Consider the following 23124-nt stretch of genomic DNA (forward strand, 5'->3'; position numbering starts at 1 on the left):
GCAGCGTGCTACTACAGGTCAGACCTAAATCGGTCTGAAAAAGGCATGAAGTGGCCTTAAGTCTCAGCTGGAGGTGGCAGGTGTCATCCGAAATGATAAGCTCAACAGACAGAAACCCACTCAGTGACACAGGCAGACAAGACATCTCTCTCTCTCACACACACACACACACACACACACACACACACACACACACACACACACACACACACACAGGATTGGGAAGGGCACAGTTTCAGGAATCCTGATCTATGGATATGAGCTAGGACTCCACTAAATCCAAAACTGTACCCTCTGCTTTTACTTTTACCACCCAAAAGTTTGAGAAAATTAATAATAATTCAAGTTACAGATGATTAACAGCTAAAGTGGCTTAAAGGAACAGTTCACAATTAAAGAAATACGCTTTTTCACTTCCTTAAAGTTCAGTTAAATGTGAAGATTGATAACAGTCTTGTCTGCGCATTAAAAGACCCGTTCAGATTTGTTCATGTCTGTCTTCAGTGGTGTATGTTCAAGTTCAAGCTGTCAGAGCTACCATGAGCCCACACTGCCACCAAAGCACTTCCTGAATTCATATAATCTATTATGGAAAAACAAAAAATGCCATTTCAGAGAAAAGCAGACAGAAAGGTCTACAATGTGTTTGAAGGATATATCCATGATGTCAAACTGATTCAGCAGCAAAAACAGGTTAAAGCTCTGTCTACACCCCTACGTTTTGCAGATTCTGTGAATTCATTCCAGAATCAGATCAAGATACACCTATTCAGACTGCCGTTTGTCTAAAACTCATGTCTTATGCTTTTATACCATTGTCTTCTTTCTGTTTTGTGTGTCTTTAATGTAAACTTTTGGGCCCTTATATGGTCACTTTGTGTTATTTATGCTTGTAAATCCAATCCTGTTAAGCACTTTGTGACTAGATGTCTGTGAAAAGCGCTTTATAAATACATTTGACTTACTTACGATAGAAGCTTAAAGACAATGACATTTAGGAGCAACACTGTTCCTGTAAAGTAGGTCTTTATTAACGCAATAAAAGCAAAAACAGCACGTGTAGACATTCAGTGTACCTTCAGTAGCTAGTGTAGCATAGAAGTGCTAATGCTAGTTAGCGATGTGCTAATGTTATCTATACAGGGGTTTATAGAAACATATATCTCCTTTTAACAACTGAGGATAAAGAGTATCACTAATACACAAACCCTGCCGACATGCTGCTCAGTTTAGAAGCTCGATGTTACGGTTTTCATACTGTATGAAACTAGACGACCTGGTGAATCCAATAGTACCGACCATGTCATGCTTGTTGGGAAGGAGGCTAAATAACACTACGAACAGGCTACATTTTGTCAAGGGAAAACTGGCAAGGCAATTTTTGCAGGAGTCCCTTGACTTCTCAACTCACGATACGTGAATGAAAAAGGTTCCATGGATATCCACGAGTCTTCCTTCTACAGACTTTATGATAATCCCGTGCAGTCTGGAGCAAAACCAAGCAGTTGTTTGCATGCAGTATGTATTATCTTCGTCTATTCTAATTGCATTAATTGGATATGACCAGAAATCTGAGACTCCTTTTGATCCAATGAGCCCAATTGTATTAATTTGTGATGACGTTAGTCCCCATAGTAGCCACTTCACATAGTGAGGCCACTCACTTTGAAACTTGAAGTCACTGTATAAAAATTAAACTTGTTGTGACCTCTAGGATAAACACAGCCTCATGAAACTTACCGAGCACAAACTAGAGACCCTCAGAGCATTCAGGACATTCGGAGGATTTTTGGCTTTCCTATGTATATTGACAATAGGGGGGTTTCTGAGCAGTTTCCAGAACAATGCATTTCTGTAAAATTGCTAAATGTCAAAAGGTTTTGATACTAAATCACAGCATGACTTTTTTTATGGTGTTCCTCAAGGTCTTGGTGTCTTAATGCGGTATTTTGGAGGGATTTTTGATCATTTTTATCAATTCACGAGCGGTAAAAATGTAGTACTAAATTGGTGTAATAAATGCTATCCATCAAAATTGCTACAACTTATGAGACATGATAGACCATGGGGATGGCCATCATACTTTCATCATAATGTTCTAAGCACGTTTTCTTCAGGTGGGAGTTATCAGCAGTGATTGAATGGTTGTCTAGTGTGTTAAAATGTTCCTGAGTAGGTATTGCAACGTGGTTCGTTAGTTTGTTGTTTTATTTGGTTTGTTATTTTTTGTGTGATCCACATCCACATTAGTTTGGCGGACATGTCATTGTCTCTTTTGTGCACTAGTTGACCTGTGCAACACTGTCTGTTAATTTGTTGGGGCCTCTAGATGTAGTCTATTAAGGTTTTTATTGTTGTTCCATGAGAGGGGTTTCTGGATCGTTGCACTAGAGATCAGCTCCTGAAAATTACAGAAGAGTATGTTATTGATCTAAGTGGTGTTGGTGATAAATGGCTTAAAGAAAATGTAAAGGCTATGGTTAAACTGCAGTTGGTTGAGTAGGGTGTGCTGGTTGCCAAGCAAGAGGGACTGGGTGAGTCACTTGCAGCACAGGCACTTTCAGTTCCATCAGGAACCTTGCCTTCAAGGAGCAAAAAAAAATGCATTTATTACATTTTTTTTTTGTATAAAATCACAAATCACAAATTTGCCTCAGAGGGGCACTCCGGTGAAAAGGCAAAGTTAGTAAAGTGCGTTAATGGTATTGGTAATAGAAATAGTAATGTGACAGATAATAAAAATGATATTAGCAGTGGGAGTCAGCAGGGCCACGGCAGGAGGCTGGACCATGGTCCAGATAAAACCTGTGAGGCGAGAAAGCACAAAGACTCTGAGGAAGAAGCAAAGTTAGTAATGAGCATTAATGAGATATGAATTCATATAGAAGGAGAAAGATTGAAGAGGAGAGAGGAGCTTAGTGTATCCTAGAAAGTCCCCTGGCAGTCCCCCGGCAGCTCTCTATATCAAGCTAAGCTGTTTGCTAAGCTGCTCTAGCTCCAAACACACATAACTTAAATTGATATCAAGCTTCCCATCTAACTCTCAGCGACAAAGTAAGTAAGTGTATTTCCAAATTTTAGTAATCTAGAGTAGTAGTCTAGTTCCTGCGGTTTAGATTCACCAGGAGGCTGGTCTTAATTGAAAGTAGCTAACAATTACTGTGAGGCTCAGTGATAGAGCGGGTCGTCCTTCAATCTGAAGATCGGCGGTCCTTGGGCAAGGCCTAAATTGCTCCCGTAGGCTGTGCCTCCTGTGTATGAATGGGTATGAAGGTTAGATAGAGTCCTGATGGGCAGGTAGCATCTTGCATGGTAGCCCTGTCATTAGTGTATGAATGGGTGATTGATGACATGTAGTGTTAAAGAGCTTTGAGTGGTCAGAAGACTAGAAAAGTCTTACACTAGTGGATTATTCCAACTCAAGAGGCATAATTCAATGTATTTAAGTCTCCAAAACTATCAGAATTTCAACTAAAAAATACATCTACAATCCACAGAGTATTTTGAATTGTTACAATCCACTCATTTAGCAGTTCTAATCAGACCCAGATGTGAATGGAGTTTGATGAATCCCTTTGTCAGTTTCAAACACACAAATCACAAGCCTGTGTCCCAATCAATAACCTCTGCACTTCTTTCAGGCAATCATTATCGTACTTATCTTAATAAGTGAGAGTTCCAACTTCCTTTCAGCTGCAGGCTTTAATGTGGGTTTATTGCTGCAGCAATGTTGTCTGCTGGGTGTTGCAGTAACTCATTGAACATAACACCACAGCACGTGTTTGCCCCCTGTTTCGCCTCTTTTTTCAGGCCTTGATGGATGGATCATCCACTAATGCCTTCTAAATGCCTGCTAAATTTCATTAGATACATCTCCAGCATTCCACTTCTCCACACTAAAGCTGTGCAGTATATTCTAAATGAGTGTACACATAAAAATGTCATGTGTGTATGTGCACGTGCATGTGTGCGTGTCGGTGTGTGTGTTTGTGTGTGTGTGTGTGTGTGTGCGCGTGCGTGAATGCAAATGCTTCGAGAGCTTCTCTTTTATATTGTGTGGGTATGTGAGTGTATGTGCATAAGGGGCTTGTGGATACAACTTTCTAAATATATTAATATCCATAAAAGGTTAATCAATTGTAGGCATAACTTGTTACAATTGTTAAAGATAAACAAATATTTTACTGCTGGGTTGCGGGAAATTCTTTTGGCTGGTGTTTATCTTTGCCTAGGAAATACCACTGCTGTCTTTCATGTACTGTTACTTCCACTCTTCAGAAACCAAGCCAGGAAACCCAGCATGAGGGGCTGAGACGTCACTCCAACTTGTCTCTGATTGGTGGAGATGGAGACGTTACAACTGTTCTCCCCCAGGCATTGCACACAAAAACAAACACAAAGAAGTTGTGTAATCTACCTGTACAACTCTGTACAGTGTGTGTATTTGTATGCGTGTGTGAGACACCGTGCCTGTAGGTGAGCGCGCGCAGACCCAGGAGGTCTGTAGTGAATGAAAGAGGCGGGGGCGCGCGTGGACAGGCTTTATGAGATGCTGCAGATAGCGAGGTGACAGAGCGGAGAGAGACCGGGAGTAAGAGTTCGAGGAAAAAAAGAGAGTTTGTATCGGTGTGTTCGACAGACAAACAGGCAGCTGGGATGCTGTCGGACCGCTGACTCCATTATCACCACCCTCGGTTTGTTTAACTGCGGTGAGAATAGGACCGGAGCGGTGACAGGGACCACGAAGCAGTAACCGCACACCGAAACACCGACGCCGGGAAGAAGAGTGGGGACCATGGGCTCCGCTTCGTCCTCCTACCGGGTCATCTACCTGGACGTGGACGGCAGGATCCAGAAGGTACTACACAGAGGCTATAGGTTTATTAGTGATACAACTCCTAAAGAACACTTTTAAATATGTATTTTAATAAATCCACGTTGTTTCACAGAAGAAGAAGGGACTACGGTCAACACAAACATGGAAAGTGACATGAATGTTCAAAAAACAGTTAAAGCCAATAAGCTGAATTAGCATATTTCAACATTATGTTGTTAATTATGTTGTTATAGACATTTATAATTGATAATGAAGGAATACATTTTATCTCACCCATAATAAGCATGATAATGCCACTGTAAAATATCATAAGTAAGCCTACACGGCCTACTTATGATATTTTAGTAGCCTAGTAGATGTCAAATGACTTTAAAATATTGTGACTTGGGCAAAACACTGTAAATCTCGAAAGTACTATCTCTATAGGTGAAGCTAAAGTAGGGTTATGTCACTTACATTGTAATATTGAGAACCGGAGAGTATAGAAATGTTACTGTGAATATCTTAAGGGATCAAACAAACGCCATTCAACATCACAAAGGTGCTTTAAACTCACGCTGTGCTCACTGGACAGCCTGCAAGTCCATTTGATAGAAATGGGATGTGGTGAGTTTTACTTTGTTAGCAGCGGTCGTTCTTTCAGGACAACGTGGGCTCAACCAACTACAAAAGAACTGTGTCCTTGGACCTTATAAAACATTTTATAAATCCCTGTCCTCTGATATGAGACGTGAAGCCACAGAGAGATTTGAAGCTTGCTCGACTTAGGTGGTCATCACATCTCAGGTCTGCCTTTTATTGTTTCGTGCTGTGTATATTTTACAGTGAATTGAGTCGATTATACACAAACGCTGGTACGGCCTTTAGTCAAATGTCATGCCTGTTTATCACAGTGAATGTAATGATACTGAGCACTTTATTGGCTAAAAATAGTGTACATAAGTAGAGACCATAGTTCTGATGATGTGTCTGAATCATCGCCATTCACTGCAACCTAACCGTTATTGTCTTCTGTGTGTGTGTGTGTGTGTGTGTGTGTGTGTGTGTGTGTGTGTGTGTGTGTGTCAGATGCAGTGAGAAATAGATTAGTTAGTGTGTGTGAATTGGGGATTATTGAGCGTCCATACAGGCAGAATTATCTCAGGTTGAAGAGTAACAGGCTCTGACCTCTAAATACACTCAGGCATGCAACTTATTCATCCAACATGAGAATCCCATACTGAAGCTTTTAGCTCACTAACTGACCAACCTTCAGCTATTGTTTTTACACCTCAGAGCCTTGCTCTGCTGTTGGATGTTAATGGTTTTATGATAAATCTTGCAAATATTGAAGGAAATACACAGAAATGTTGCCACAAGTCAGCTGCAATAAAACCAGCTTGTGTCAGCTAGTAGAGTCAACTTTATTGTCCCTGAAGGGAAATGTGTCTTGGGCACATTGCTAAAAACACAAAAACAACATGCTACTGATAACCTCTCTGTTACTGCCTGTAGTTTAGCGTCTGGCAGATTCAGCAACACTGATGAACTGACAACATTATCATGTGACGCTGTATCAGTTCAACTGACTTCATTCTTTCTTTCATTTATCCATCCCTCCATTTTCTGAACCTGTTTATTCGGCTCAGGGTCACAGAGTTACTCAGTTCAGTTGAAAGGAAAACCTAAATCACTGTCAGCCTCAACCACAAGAACCCAAATCCCACCAGAACATCCGGATGTATTGCCATCTGAACCATGTCTGCCTCAGTAAAATTAAAAACATGAATCACTGCTCTAATAGGAAACATCATTACTTTCACACACACACACACACACACACACACACACACACACACACACACACACACACACACACACACACACAATACAATACATGCCCTGTTGAGCAGTCACTATACCTCACAGTGTACATTTCAGATGGTTTGTCCCATTATTGCTAATGGAGAGGGGTTGCACTGCTGATGTCATCTCCACACTGGTGTGTTGAGGCAGAGTGCAAGAGGCTCTGTTTACATTGACAAATCAATGGAGGAGGAGCAGCAGCTCATAAAAGGCCATATAATGAGGTTTATACTTCACCGGCACTTTGCATTTATTGCGTCGTGTCTTCTTTATGGAGCTCACACAGAGTGTGTGTGCTGCACAAAACCATGACGTTGTCATGCAGACATTTTCAATATGCAGTAGCGTGGTGGGAGGATTGGCTCTTGTTTTAAGGGTTGAATACAGCTTCATGAGTTTCAAGCATCAGACAAGTTTGCTGTGTCTTGAGAATTCCTAGTGGAGAAGAAATGGATAGGAGAGAGAATTCCCAATGTAACATTTTATGGATAGAGTGTTCAGTGCTAGCTGCTACAGATTAATAGAGACAACACTCAATTCACTCAGGGTGTCTTTGTTTTGAGTTGTTTGTTTTTTGAAAGTTCTGGTGTGTGTGTGTGTGTGTGTTTTCCTGCAGCTCTTTGGTTGTATTTGATGCCTTACAACCAGCCAACTCTTCTGTATTTACTGTGGATGATATTGAGCTGTTTGTTGTTGGGATCAGTGGTCACTTGTGTGCTTGTACCGGTCCCTGAACAAGCTGTGTAACAGACACAACCTCTACAATAATAAGATTTGGTTAAAGGTGTTAATAATAGACTAGTCTCAGGTCAGGGTTACAGTGACAGTTATTACTAGCATTGATTTGGCTATGAAAGGATGAAAGATTGGTAAGGAAATGAATACAGTCAGTGGGCAGTCCAGTGTGCATGGCTTCTAGCTTTAATTGAACGCATATTTAAATTAGTTTGAAATGACAAACCTGTTGCATATTCAGCTCCACTTTTCATACACACACTCTGTGGAGAGCAGCTTGCAATACAAAGCCCTGTTCTCACTACCATTGTTTTCTCTGTTCTTCTCCTCTTTTGTTTTCTCACGTCCTTATTCAGGCTAATCAGATTCTGGTTAGTGTGTCCGGTTTGCATGATCAGATTGAATATATATATAGCATCTCTATTATTTGGATAACACTGGATGCGGCTGGTTTGTGGTGTGGGATCCTCGTCCTGGCTGCATTCAGCAGCAGCGGGGAACAGATTATGATAAATGGGATTGTCATTGAAATCAGTTGTGCTATCTTAAAACGAGAACATGAATTTGTTGAGCGTCGGTTAATACTGTGGAGAGAAAATTAAAATAACCACTCTGCTTAAACATCCTAGGGAGTATTTAACTAACCAAATGAATTCATAGTGCAAAAAACAACAAAAGACATAAGGGCATATAAATGACCAATGAAGTCACTCAAAGACCCGGGTTTAAGGGTAACAGAGGAAGGACGGTGATATCTGATAGGATCAATGCCGGTTCTGCATGCATACCCATAATGCTTCGCGAAAGTTAGAGGAGAGACAGAGTTACAGATGTTTTAATGAATAAAACCTTAATTGCTAGAAATCGACTAGTTAATCCGTTTGGGTGATTATGCACTCTGTACGCTCCAGCCATAAATGGGTGAAGGACTTTGAATTAAGTTTTTCAATGTAGACGCCGTCAGAGCAGAATTTAAATTAGGGAGCGATTCTCTACTTCATAAAAACTCCAAAAACCTTCAGTGCGTTATTCTTTCTGACGATAGCGTTAGAAAATATCTGAGCTGTTTTCACTTTATTTCTCTCTAGAATATATAACTCAGCACCATCAGCTCTTGGTCCACGATACAAGACAGGCAGACAGGGAGGATCAGAAATCCTTCAACTGTTACTTTATCTTACTTACCAATTTGGTATTTCTCTCCTCCAAATAATCGAGCCACGCAACTCTCCGTTCATGAAAGGAGATCACACTTTAGGAGCCTCCTTACTCCGGGAATATGCAGCAACATTAAAGGTTTGTAAGAGTAGCCTTTAAAGAAGTAATCCTGGCCAGTCATGAGCCTCAGAACAACACATGGCCCATTTCAAATACATAGAACATATTCCAACGATGTAATCCATCACACTTCAGGATATTCTCTAATTGATAATTGAATTCAGAGTAAAATAAGGTTAATTCAAAACAGCGTATGTAAAAGCAGCAGCTTTTTCCTGCTCCAAACTACTGTTGTTTCTGTCAGCCTCTATTTATTGATCTTAGGGGTACTTGCTTTGCTTTAGGAACTCAATTTCCAGTAATATAGGAAGAAATATTTGTGTTGTATTAAATTCAATGAATCAAAGACTGCCGCTGTGTTTCAGAGCAGAGATGAAAAGCAGCTGTAGATGTGGTGTTTGTGAAGCACTGCTGTCTGTCCGCTGACCTCCACCAGTCCCTGTCTCTTCCACCTGTGACAGGCTGCCACTGCCAGACCGCTGAAGTGCTCTTTGACCTCTCTCCTCCGCCACAATCCCCTCCTTTGTCCTGACAGCACTAGTCAAACCAGCCTCCACCAGCACTGCGTGGCCGCCCCGTGTCATCTGTCGCAGCGACATAGCTGTTTGTTGATATTCGATGCCACACATCACATGCAAATACCTCCTTTATCTATGTGGGTCATCCTTCTTTGTATGCTGTGGAGTGACACAAATCATTTGTCATGTTCAATGACAGTGCTTGACCTTGTTACGAAGCTGGAGGAGGAGAAGGGACAAAAAGCATAACATATTTATTGCCCCTGTGCTGCAGCATGCACATTCTTTAATCAGAAGAAGAGGCCTGAGCGTTGGAAGCCAAGAGTTTCTCCCCAGTGGTTGATTGCTCCACTTTCACATAACTGTAGAGAGAGGAGGAAGGAGAGCTATGATATCCTACTGTAGGAGGACTGTTAGTCTGCTAACGTTTAATTAGAAGTACAAATAGTTGTTGAAAATATCTACATAAGTAGCTGATTTAAAATGTACTCTAAATTAAATTTAGTTGCGTCCATCACATTATTCTGCCACGTGGAAAGAGATATTCTACATTATATATGTTGTATAAATGGTAAATTAACTGTACTTGTAGAGTTCTTTTCTAGTCTTCTGACCACTCAAAGCTCTTTAACTCTACATGTCATCATTCACCCATTCATACACTGATGACAGGGCTACCATGTAAGGTGCCACCTGCCCATCAGGTCTATCTAACATTCATATAACATTCATCCATTCGGGATTCTTGACCCTGCTCTACCACTGAGCCACGGTCGCCAAGCTAAACAAGACTAAAGACTTGCACACCAGAAATAAAAGTGTTAGTGCACTGAAGTTAATGTCTGCAGTTGGGATATCACAGTGTTTTCATGGGATTAATAGGCCTAAACAGCAGGCACTGCACTTGGAACTGTTCACATTGTGGATGCTGCATTGACAAGTGCATGTAATGTTAAAATGTGCTGTTGAGAAATAATCATGTCCATATGAGGCTTAAGACAGACTGTAAGAATACAGTCTGTCTTAAGCCTCTCTGAAGCTGATAGAACTCAGCTTCATCCTTACTTTATCAGCCTCAGCTGGGCTTTAAGCCGAATGCTAACATTAGCTAGTAACATGCTAATGTTTAGCTTGTTTGTATGCTAATGTTACCAGGTTAGCATGCAGTCTTATTTTCAGTAAGCTAAATACAAAGGTTGCCATCATGTTGTGAAGAGGTTCATATCCAGATTGAATATGTTCACTTTTTCAGTCAGTTGTTGGGTCATCGATTTTAAATTGTTCCTTATCATGTGTGACTGTGTGTGTGTTGTTCTCCCTCAGGTGGTGTTCAGTAGATTCTGCAGCCCGTGTGACATTAAGGAGCTGTTCTGTACAGCCCTGGGTGTGCCAAGGTAAAACACACACACACACACACACACACACACACACACACACACACACACGCGCACGCTACGGAGAGTAGAAGGGATCACATACTCGTGTGTGGTTATTTCTGAAAGTCCCACATATCTGTGTGTCATTAGTACAACTCAGTGCACACATATGACTCCTGACACACACAGGAGTGTGTGTGCACGTTTGTCTGTGTGCGCATCCTGCGACTGCCCGTGTAAACTACACGTGCAAACTGTACGTTTGACTCTGAACTGGGATGACCTGAAACTTCAACCGTGGGTTAGGCTTAGGATCTAGGAGTCTAGATCCGTATTCCAATGCAGTGTTTTTAGTTTTTTTCTAATTATTATACTGTATATGTAATACCCCAACAATCCAAATTCAGCAAAATCTCCCATCATCAATTTGAATAAAGTGATAGATCAGATTCAATTTGTTAATGTATGTTTATCAAATTAACTCTCTTTTATGAATATAACTCCTCAGCTGCCTCTCTTTGTGTGCAGAAAGCGGGAGAGTAAACCCTGATTTTTTGAAAGGTTGAACGCCAACAAATATGGATTAAGGCAGGATTTCTTGTTGGATAAAAAAAAACATGTTTTGAATTTTGGAAATGATTATGTCTATCTTTTTTCATATAACTTTTGACAAGGCTTTGGAGTTATTGGAAATGTTGGAATCACACAGAAACAATCGTATACAGCCACCATTGGAATCTAATTCTTTAAGTATAATACTATTCACTACGGAGCCTGTTTGTCACTGGTACTGACGGCCTTATCTTCACTTCACCTGGCTCTGCTCTGCTGCTCCGTGTTCAATGGGATTTCGCTTGTATTCATCATTTGTGCTTTTTACAAGTGCAATACTAATAGGAACATAATCTTAATTCACTTGTGTCCCCATTAGCTTCACATAGTGGTTGTTGTCCTGCTGTCCTGGGATTGAGGGTTAGACATCCGGGTGGGATGATGGGGCCTGACTTCCATTGAGGAAAAGTTTATGCATTGTATTCAGGCCTGCATGAGAAGATTCAGACTGTTTCAGTGAAATATATTTTTATTATCATATATCATTTGATTATACATTCAATATTAGGCTATACATTATATATTATATAATTTTGACGACTTTTTAATTGCATTTTTGTTTTGCCCCTAGACCTCTGACTTGAAATCCATTATCATACACATGTCATCCCTGTAACTCAATAAAAGGATCAAATGTCAGACCGTCCCATGAACAAGACTATGGTTATTGAAGACATTACAGCATTCAGACCCTCAGCATTGCTCCTACTGCACATGTGAAGCTCAATGTTTGCATACATTTGGACATTGTCAATTATCTTTCTATGTTGCATCTGTGCTCCATGAGTAGGAGGTGAAGAGAAGTGTCATGCACTCACTCTTGTTGCAAGTGGTCTCAATATAACACATATAGTAACACATAACAACTACAGTGTATGCCTTAAATGAAGAAGAATGTAATCAAAAGTCAGAGAGTTTCAACCGGCTACACTACCTGTGGTTGTGAACCAGTGGTAGTGAACCAGAGCCAGCAAAGCCTTCTCTGCTGGCCTAAACAGAATCACAAAGTTATAGCTATTTTATAATTTAATAATTTTTCACAAATACACTACATGTATTATAATTGTTTTCCCCATTATCTTCCCATTATCTTCTCATTGCACAGCTACTGTCTTCCTCAGTTGCTCTGCTTCCAGCCTGCAGCGCTGCTTCCAGTGCAGCTTGTTATAAGTAGAGCTTTTATCCAATCAGATTTCACCTCTTTGTCTCTAAGTAAGAAGAGAGACTCGAGGCCTGCTGGATAGCTTTTGCAGATTAAAGTAAATGGGGACGATATTGTTGATTGTCATAGTCTTCAACCAATCAGATTTTTAGTTTGACATGTTGGGCGTATTCTTTGACGTGTCAGAGCATTCTATGTGGCCTACAAGTAAGACATCATTAACGTGCAGCTTAGCATTAACGTGTGGCGTGATTGGTCAGTGGGCTAGCGTCACTGTTGTGAAGCTGAAGCAGCTATCAGAAGTTAGTAGTAGTAGTAAGAGTTCAAGTTGAAAGATATGTAAGAAGTTATGACATTGACATGACATTTTTAGCGTTTTGGTTGGTGTAGATTTTACATTTTTTTACCTAGCTTTGTTTTTTTTAACACTCAATGGCTGAAGGAGGAGGAGAAACGGATTTGGTGGCGGAGTTACTGGCAACACCTTTCTGGAGAAGGACATTTCAGGAAAAAAATGGACATTGTAAGAAAGGGTCGGCCAACCCCACAGCTAGCAGCCCTGATCCAGACAGGAAAAGGATTTGTACAACCAGTATTTCTGGCTAACAGTGTTGGTGAAGCGTTGCACATTTTATGGCTGGGAATGTGTTTCATTTGCAACTGAGCGTCTTAGTGTTTGGAGCTGTTTGGAGCTACGCTACGCTAACCTGAGGTGGCTAACCAAGGCAGCAACACGACACCATAGCACGGCAGAACACTTACAATCTACGGTGCTTTTGAAAACTTAAGCTGAGACCCGAGTGGATCTACAACTCAACGAACACATTCGCAGGAGGACCTCTGGCTGGAACTGAACCGCACCAATGTTCTGTAGAACCGTGTCATTAAACTCTTTGTAATCAAAGAAAGGAAGATGGACTTTGCTTTTGTGTTTTTACATCTGCTGTAACGTTACTACTGTTAATTTGTCTATGGTGTCGTTTTATGATATGGTTAATATTGTTCCCTCTAATGTGAAAAATATTTTAATGGCTTGTGCTCTTCAGTGTGCGAATGAATATGTGTTTTAGCGCTGCAGTGTTGCTGGATTGATTTTTCATGCTTTGTTATCATATAAATATATGTGACTGGTTCTTGTGAGTTTGTTCTTGTCATTGTGTTAATTCCGTTGATTTTGACTATATGCATTGTCTGTTAATGACGAAGCATCCCATCATGTGCGGGGTAGAGATCGGACATTTGATTCTCTGTTTGAGGTTTTGTTTTCTTTTACAAAGCAAGAATTATGGTCTGGAGAAATGGAGATTGTGTGGCGATTGCTTTAGCCCTGTTTGAATCAGTAGGGAACAGCTAAACGCCGCGGGGAGAGTTTGTAGCTTGTGTGCTGCTGTTGTTTTCCTGCTAAGCTAGTTTAGCATAGTGTGGCAGACAGCATGTTGCCAAGTTGAGCGTAGTCCACCGAAAACATTATATTTCCCACAATTTAAGCTTCTGCATTTTCCAAATGCACTAGTATTATTCAAACGTATTGTTCGGTTCGTAAGCCTACCGAAAGGTTTAATACGAATACGTGTATTGTTACACCCCTAGAAACAAATAATAACTGTAGCTGTGGCATCATAATGAGGTTATTAGGCGGTAGTTCAACTGTAGTAGGACAGCACAGAAGGCCCAGGTATAAAATGTGAGGCCACTGTCAGTCTAGTTTTCTGTTTTATTGCTTAATATATGAACTTTTAAAGCTAGGGTTGGTAATCTTGAGAAATTAGAAAGAGTCACAAAATTTTAAAAAGTACTAAACCAAAAACACCCAGCCCACTGTTGCCAACTCTTTTCCAATGAAAGTAGCTGGCAGCAGTAGCTCCAAAAGTTTCTAAATCCATAGCGAGAAGGTTGCCAAGTCAGCAACACTGACAACCTCCTTCCAAAGACACCAAAGAACAGGGATTGATTTAATGGAGGGCATGAGGGGTATTTGCCCCCTCTCATCTATATATCCCCCCTCATAGTGATTAATGCTACTTCACCAATAGATCATATAACACCTACAATTAGAATTTGTTTAAAATACATCTGACTAAAGTGCTACAACGTGAGAACAGTCTAGAATGCAAACAACAATACAATCACTGGACTTTCAAAGTCAGCACTCGCACTTATGTGACAAGAGAGAGGATATTGCCACTAACGTCTCCATGCTCTGCTGTTCATCTCAGTAAATAGACCAGGCGTCGCCTCCTTCCTGTCTGGAGATTTGCAGAGATGTGGGGAAAAGAGGGGCAACAGATGCAGATGACCCCTCTACAGGAAATCAGAAAAAGAAGACAGAACGCTGTCATCAAAGCAGATGTTTTCTTAGTCTGAGTAGGCGTATACTGTAGCCTACTTATTGTTGTGTTCACAAAAATGTTTTTGGAAGAAGTTTACCAACCCTAAAATGACTTGTTCTGGTCAGTTGTTACAACATTGAGTGGATTTTTGTGGCAGACTAATGTTACATTTGTAGAGCTGTATGCATGTTAGCATTGTCATTGTGAGCATGTTAGCATGCTGACACTAGAATTTGCCTTAAAAGCACTGCTTTTTTTGTTAAAAACTTGTTAAACAGGGAAGTGAAACCCCCAAAATACATTCCTTTATATGTTGCACCTTGCGTCATTCACTTCTCAAGAATTATTAAATTGACAAAAAAGTTGTCTACATGTTTTCATTGAAGCAGCATCAATGTAGCTTTTGTTTTGTTATTGATCTACAGACATTGTTTATGATTCCTGGAGGAGGAATTCACCTTTTTTGTGCCCAGACAACATCGATATTCAGTGTTGTGCTCAACATGAGGATGGATGTTTTGCCCTGATGGAAGATTGGAACTGGGCTGTATGCATTATATAGGGAAAAATACTTAAAATAACCTTATTTTACATTCATGCAGCCTTACACATGGCTTCTAGTAAAATTGAAACATGTGCTTTTGTCTTCATGCAGGAACACTAATCTGTCTCTGCTGGATTCTTCTGGAGCCATGGTGTCCATCGACCCCACCATGCCACACAACACAGACAGGTATTGGAAAGTCTGCATCCCACTGTTGTCTTAATTGATAAATTGATTATTTAATAGAACATTTGTTCAGTTCACCTGCTGGCTGTTTGATTGAAAGACACAATCGCTGATTGGCTGTAAATTCTGGTGTCCCCTGCTCCTTCCTCCTTAGCTGTTAATGTATCGCTACAATGAGCTGCCATGAAATGTGATCATGAAATGTGATCTTTATGTTTGCATTAGAAGCCACCCTGAGTTTACCTGGAGCCTTTTAATTCATAAGTAATTAGAAATACAGCTCAGAGTAAATAAGCCTGATCATTTGTTTACGCTTTTTATCATTCACAACATATTGTACCACTATTGACTTTCTTTGGTAAAATGTTATTCTGCAGAGAGCTTGTTAGTAAACCACTAACACTGCCAACATTTGATTGGCCTTACAGTAGTCTTACTATGGTGAAATCTAGATTCTACATATTGTGTTTTTAAGTATATATATTTGTGTTTCTAATTACTAATTATCAAGGTACAGGACAGTTTATTCCACCATTTTGATGCTGCTCATGTAAATTATTTTTGTACTTTCGATTCTCCTGCATGTTATCTGGGGACAATTATGCATGTCGACCAATATCTTCTTTGTTTTTAGTTTTTTTACTAAGAAGCACACTAAACATTTACAATGGGCTTTACTTTAAGATGTAAAGCTTGTCACAGTTGAGCTACTGATTTACCTCCAAAGCAGCAGAGGCACTAGTGTAGACCCACACTGGAAAGTAAGAAATATATTATATTATATTGAATTAACAATATTTAATAGAATAGAATTTGCAACAAGTAACCCAAGAAGTCTCTTGAACTCTGTTAAGACAGAAAGAAATATGATGCAGAAGTATAATGATGACATAAGAGCAGTTCGCTTTCATTCTCTACAGAGCTTATGTCTGTAGTTAGAGGCCAAAGTGCCCTCCATGATTCAACTTCTAAAGCAAATTAATTAACATCACATCTTGCACTAAAGTGGGGTTTCAGGGATACGTGCCCAAGAAAAAGAAAGCTAGAGGGCTGGACGGTGGTGGAGCAGAATTCCCCAGGCAGGCATCCAAAGGGCCGTCTCTGTCCAGGAGGCTGGACAGATGTGTGAAGCAGGTCTGGAGGACGACCAGGAGGCAAGACCAAAAAGCTTGACCCCTCTGGCGGCTGGCAGTAAATCCAGAACCCCTCTGGAGGCCGGCATGGAGACTTAAGATCAGGAAAAACAGCTGGCACCAGAAAACTTGGCTCTGGCATGGGGCAGGCTGCTGGACCAGGTTGCTGGAGATCTGGACCAGATTTAGACAACTGGAGTTCAGGATTGGACTCTGGCAACTGGAGTTACCACACTGGAAGATGGCCATGGAGAGGGGACCACATTGGAGGCCTGCCATGGAGACAGGACCACACTGGAGGAAGGACACATTGATGGTACCCTATTGGAGGACTGCCTCTGGGTTGGGACCAAACTGGCAATGAAGATGGGACCCCTCTCAAGCATAACCCAGGGACTTGAAGCCAGGAATGGCAGCTGGTGAAACCAGGGAACCAGGAGACTGCAGCACCACAGCTCGGGAGGAACAGGTATCGGCCAGAACTCCGTCTTGAACAAGGAACAGGTGTCGGCCAGGCCAACGAAAAGGAACAAGGCTTGATGTCTACTGGCGCCCTCAACTCAGGAACTGGTGTCAGTCAGACCACTGTCTGGAAATGAAGGGCAGTTGCGGCTGGATAGCTGACAGGACTAGAGGAACAGGTGATGGCCCGACGTCTGGGCGTAGATCATGGCACTGGGCAGATGAGACTCTGTGTCGGTGGGCAGCTTGGGGGATCGACCCATGCTTCCTACTATGAAATGACAGGAGGCTAGCTGGTTGGAGACTAGAATGCTAAAATGCAGGCTGAGAGTGAGAGTGCGTTGCAGATTGGAGGCTAACTGACTGTTAGCTGGCAGATATGCAGGCTGGAGGTTAGCAGGCTCAACACTATCAGGCAAAAAGAATAGATTGGTAACAACTTTGCTAGCCAGGACCTGGAAGAAACTTCTCGGAGTGCTATAGTCAGATCTGCCTTCTTTTCAACAGCAATAGAGGTTTTGTTGCTGCAGTACAGAAGGATCTGAATGTTGAGTATTACCTCCTCAAAGTTGTAGCTGGGAACATGTTTGGTCATCAGCTCGGATGGATGGAAGCCGGATGTGGGTCTGCCTGTGGCGAGCTGGTTGCTGTCGGATGCCCCACTGGAGTTGAGCTGAAGGAGTTTATGGTGAACCTGCATGATTTCGTCTGATTTGACATAGAATCAGACCCAGTTGCACTGATGACAAGCATGAAGAGTAACTTTATAGAAATAGACAATCTTCTTACTAATGGTCTGGAGCCGGGGATCGGACCATGGATCTTCCAACTGGTGGACAACCTGCTCCACCTCCTGAGCCACAGCCTTCCCAAGAGATCATGAATCATCTCTAGGCAATCATCTCCATAAACAGCACATGACATGATCATGTTTTTCAGAAGAGAAGACAACAACAAGTCACTTTTAGTCATTATGTATATTATTGTTTAGATTAGGTTAGATTAGCGCTTTAAGGCAGTAACTGCACCTTTATTTACTGAAGACCATATAATGACACATCCAGTTTCATTTTTGAAGTGGAATTTTACCAAGTTACTGTTTGGTAATTTAGAATGACCTTCAGAGATGCTACAGCCGTCTAGTGCCATCCAAATTTTCCACTTTGACAAGAAAAAAAAAAGTGGACTGACCAAATTCTCCCAGTTACTCAACACACATGCAACGTAGAACCTGTCCATAGAGCCTAAATAGAATGGTCCTTTAATGTAAATGATGATCTGGTCTCACTAGACAAAACACTTGAGACACTCCGTTCCCAAAGTTATAGACAAACACATTCACAGTCAAACACATACACACAAGCACACACTGATAAGGGAGGAGACTTTAATAGATGTGTGTGTGTGTGTGTGTGTGTGTGTGTGTGTGTGTGTGTGTGTGTGTGTGTGTGTGTGTGTGAGTGAGTGAGTGTGTGTCTACACGCTTGTCTGTATGTTTGCTATCTTATCTAAGATGGTGTGTCTGTGTTCCCACTTGAATTAGTAAGTGGGAGGAAGAGTACAGCATGTCAGCTTAGAGGACAGATGGGGAATTGATTTCAGCTTCACACCACCTCTGCTCTCAAACTAACCTGTGTCTCCGGTTGTGTGTTAAAGGTCACCGTATCGAGTGGTGCCTATGACTGGAGGACAGCTAGCTGGTGAGTTCCAGGGACTACACACACACACACAGAAATTTGAGTGTAGTGTGTAGAAATGATATACATAAAAAGTTCAATTAAATTCAGTTCAATGCAATTTATTTTGTATCGCCCAAAATCAGAAATTTTCCTCAGAGGGCTTTACAATCTGTACACATGACATCCTCTGTCCTGGTACCCTCACATCAAAACAGGAAAAACTCCCCCAAACGAAAAATGAAATGTAATTGTTATGATTAGCAGTTACACAAACAATGTAACAGTCACACAAACAATGTAACAGTGTTAAATGTGGAAAATAGCAGTCATCACCCCTGTCCTAAAGAATATAATGATTTCAGACTGGTTGCCTTGACCCATGTGATGATGAAATGTATGGAAAGAATTATGGGGCGCAGGCCCAGTTAGACCCACACCAACTGCATACAGACACCACGGAGGCACTTATGATGCAATCAATAGTATTGTGCACTTGGCACTGAACATCCCAAGGCCTGTGCCACACTATTTTTTGTTGATTTCAGTTCCACATTTAACATCCTGTAGCCTCACATATTACACTGAATCAGCTTAACATCAACCCATTCATAACTTTAATGTATTTTATACGTATTTTGCTTTAACATTATGAAGTAAATGTTGAGTGCACAATGTAATGACTATAGAAAAGTGATACCATTTGCGTTTAGATTTTTTCCCTATAAGCCTCCCTTTTTACAATCTCCCCTGGAATTGAAGGCTCCATTTATGACATAAATGAACTGCGTCAACCGTTGAGCAACCAAAACAGAAAGAGGTTAGTGCTTTTCCCCTGGTACCAAAGAGTATGAACTAAAGTTCATTGCAGTTAGCAAAAATGGCACTCAGAAGTTACAGTGGAAAACAAACTGCTGTTTCTCCTGTGTTGTTGCTAGTAATAGTTAGCTCTGAGGATAATAGAAAGCGATCGGTTGGCTTTGCAAGAGCGGCTCCAACAATAACACTTCTTGGAAACAGTTGGGGGGGTCTGTTTGGCTGAACTGGCTTAATTACTCACAGAGAGGATTTTTTAACAACAGTCTGCAGTGACCTGTGACCCTCTCACAGAACATGGAATGTGAGTGACACAATGTACAAACTACTACTGACCGACATTATCTTCTTTTTTTACAATTTCTTGTAGCTGTTAGTTTATTGGCCCATGGTGTTGAACTTTGTCCACGACAGTGGAGCTGTTGGCCAATGGCAGGGCTTTGATAGTGTGTCCAGCCTGTTGTCATTGTGTGGGAAGAGGAATCAGAAGTGGCTTGTTAACACATCAAGCTGTCAGCCGGTTCCTATCCACTGCAGTCGCTCTGTTGATCACCGAGGGTGAGACCAGAGGGAAAGGGGCACATTTGATTTATCTTTTCTCTTCTCACTCTTCTGACTCTGCCATCTGTTGCTCTCCGACTGACTTACATAACCTCTGCATGTGTTTGTGTCTCTGTGAGCCAGTGTGTTTCACAGGACTGTTGATACACAGCTCCACTAGTTTCTATTGTATTTTGATTGACATATTCTACCTAAGTGGATCCATCTGTTTACCCTAGACTCCTGTGGATATGTGTGTGTGTGTGTGTGTGTGTGTGTGTGTGTGTGTGTGGACCATTGGTGGACTATGGAGGAGGCAGGGGAGGCGAACGCCCCACTTGGTGTTATCATGTTCAAAAGAAACTTAGCTAAGGAGACTTCTTGGATGCCCCTATGGTTGATCCCACATGACGACGTGCCCTGATGGGTGCCCTTCCAGTGGAGAAACCGAGATGTGGTTCCATACAGGCTGCCCTACATGCTAGAAAACTTTCTGCGTGCTGGCGCAGTTTTTATTTAATGTGCTTGCCCCTGCCCCTCGGACAGCCTGTCACTGGTGTGGACCAACAGTCTGTTGACAGTGTGTGTGTGTGTGTGTGTGTGTGTGTGTGTGTGTGTGCGTGCGTGCGTGCGTGTGCGTGTGCGTGTGCATGTGTATAACAAAGCTCCACGCTTGCTCTCTCCTCAGATAAAGAGGAACTCTTTCAGAATGTACTGACGCAAGTAGCAGAGCAGTTTTCAAGGTAAGCAGCTGGCTTCACTGTTTACTCATTAATTTGCTGCAATTGTTGTGGAAATATTACGTTTATATATTAATTACTCATTAATTCATAGTCATTTATTTAGCTTCTATTACTCTCTTTTGTGTTTCTTCCTTTTTTTTAATGAGTTTTTTCTAGTATACTGTCAATTTTTGGTGTCAGGACAAAACCTTGCATCTCCAATACATGATAAAAACAACCTGTAGCTTGATGATGATATACCTTTTGATTCATGCAACTGCTTTTTAAAACTATTTCATAATCCCAAGAGGCAGGAGGACTGCCTCAAGTTATATCATCTTAAGAGTTGCAAGGTTGTCACCCAGCAGCTGCAACATGTGAATATTACTGTGTCTTGTGGAGTTGCTGTCTGCAGTGTGTGCAGATTGTTTGCTCTTTTCACTAACCTTCAGCACTCAGGATTTAGAGCTCCTTCTCTTCTTCAGCTCTCGTATCATGTTTTTTATGTGATACATAAGTACACAGGACGGGACAAAAGTCCACTGGTTCAAAGGGAACAATGCAGCTGGACATTAGACCATTGATGCTAGTTGTATGTCACATACAGTGCAGCCACAGATTTGTCTGCAGTGTTGTGGAGAATGAATTGGCAGATATGATATTAAGTTATGCAATTTCGTCTGATAGAATCATTTCTCAGTAGTTACAGCTACTGTGATGGCACTATTAGAGTAATTACAAAAATGTATGAGAATAGTTTGTAAGGCTGCAATAATTATTTCCACTTTTGACTCGCTGTGATTCTACTTTCTTATTTTTTATCAATAAAAATAAGAATTCAGTTTGAGATCCTAGAACCTACAAATGTCTTTAAATTTGTATTTCATGACCTAAAACATTTAAATATGAAATATCAACAACAAGCTCCAAATATCCACTTGCAGCAGAGAAGTGTGAGTATTCCGGGTGTTGTTGTGTCATAGAGACAGATTCAGATCCCTACTCTCTCTTTACTTATTTCTCATTCTCTGTCTCTCTCATCGGTGGCCGTCTGTCCGCAGGGCGTTCAAGATCAACGAGCTGAAGACAGAGGTCACAAACCGTCTAGCCATGTTGGAGAAGAGAGTAGAGCGTAAGTCTGTTCCCACCACCTCACTGTCAAATATACATATTCATATATCATATTTATATGCTTACAAACATCAGAAATATTTGCCCGAGAAAATAAATACAGTTTTTTTTGTATCACTTACTAAAGACGCCTAATCTCAGAAGGGGTGTTTATTAATGGAGATTAATGGATGGGTTTGATTCATCATCACTTTCACGTGAAATATGCATTTCCTAACTTCATAATGTTCAGTCAATTAAAAGTCCTCTGATATAATAATGTCCAAGGTGATTCAGTGACTCTGCTCAGTTCCAAATATACTGACGAACACATGCTTTTTGTTAGGGAAACTCATCATCATTTACATGTTCCGCATTGCCCCAAAATAAATGTTTCATGTTTATCCAAATAAGGTACTTCTTGTTGTTTTAGCAAAGAATAATATCTATTTTTTAAAGATGTGTCAATCTCATATCAAAATAATTCATATTAAATTGTTTGGTAAAAATTGGATTCTAAAAATATTTGCATTCACAATTATGTAGGGGTCGGTGAAAATCATTTTCCCGTGAAAATTGTTTCTGCGGATAATTATGCAAATTACCTCCATCATCAATGATGATGGAGGTAATTTGCATAATTATTGTATTCCTTTGAGTCTGAATGCTGTTGGTTTATGTCTATATATGGGACAACTGTGACTCAGCGGTAGAGCAGGGTCGTCCTTCAATCAGAGGATCGGTGGTTCAATCCCTGACTGCTCTAGTCCATGTCGATGTGTCCTTGGGCAAGACACTGGGCAAGCTGTTCCTGCGATGTATGTATAGGTGTGAATGTTAGATAGTCCTGATGGGCAGGTGGCACCTTGCATGGTAGCCCTGTCATCAGTGTATGAATGGGTGAATGATGACATGTAGTGTTAAAGTCGGAAGACTAGAAAAGATTATACAAGTACAGTCCATTTACCATGGTCATGGGATACCTGGGTATGAGGGGGGTTAAGAAGAATTGGTAGGTTGTACTGTTTTTTATTTTCTAATATCACACAATCAAATGCATATTCATACCTTTATCTGACAGTTTAAAGTGCAGAGAGAGAGACAGAGGACATGTGGAGAGAGAGGGGTATGACATGGAACTGGTTCTATGGTATGCTCTCCACAGTTCTTTAGACATAATGTAGGGGCTGACTTACTGAGGTAAATGCATGAGCATAGGCAGTGCAGTAAGATGCAGATAAC

The 23124-nt window shown here is 41.0% G+C and overlaps 1 protein-coding gene across 3 annotated transcripts in view; it reads left to right on the top strand.

Moving 5' to 3' along the window:
• The first annotated feature begins 4428 nt into the window (after window positions 1–4428).
• Window positions 4429–23124, top strand: part of pde9aa (phosphodiesterase 9aa) — a 47308-nt gene continuing 28612 nt past the window's right edge. For all 3 annotated transcript variants that reach the window (XM_068725148.1, XM_068725150.1, XM_068725151.1), the window contains exons 1-6: window positions 4429–4858; window positions 10537–10607; window positions 15349–15426; window positions 18675–18718; window positions 20739–20793; window positions 21834–21904. In XM_068725148.1, coding sequence (XP_068581249.1) covers window positions 4796–4858; window positions 10537–10607; window positions 15349–15426; window positions 18675–18718; window positions 20739–20793; window positions 21834–21904 — 382 coding nt within the window. In that variant the 5' untranslated portion in view covers window positions 4429–4795. The remainder of the gene's footprint in view (window positions 4859–10536; window positions 10608–15348; window positions 15427–18674; window positions 18719–20738; window positions 20794–21833; window positions 21905–23124) is intronic.

The sequence above is a fragment of the Cebidichthys violaceus genome, unplaced genomic scaffold, assembly GCF_023349555.1.
Source record: "Cebidichthys violaceus isolate CVI_PGR_0920_01 unplaced genomic scaffold, fCebVio1.0.p SCAF_34, whole genome shotgun sequence".
Classification (NCBI taxonomy): domain Eukaryota; kingdom Metazoa; phylum Chordata; class Actinopteri; order Perciformes; family Stichaeidae; genus Cebidichthys; species Cebidichthys violaceus.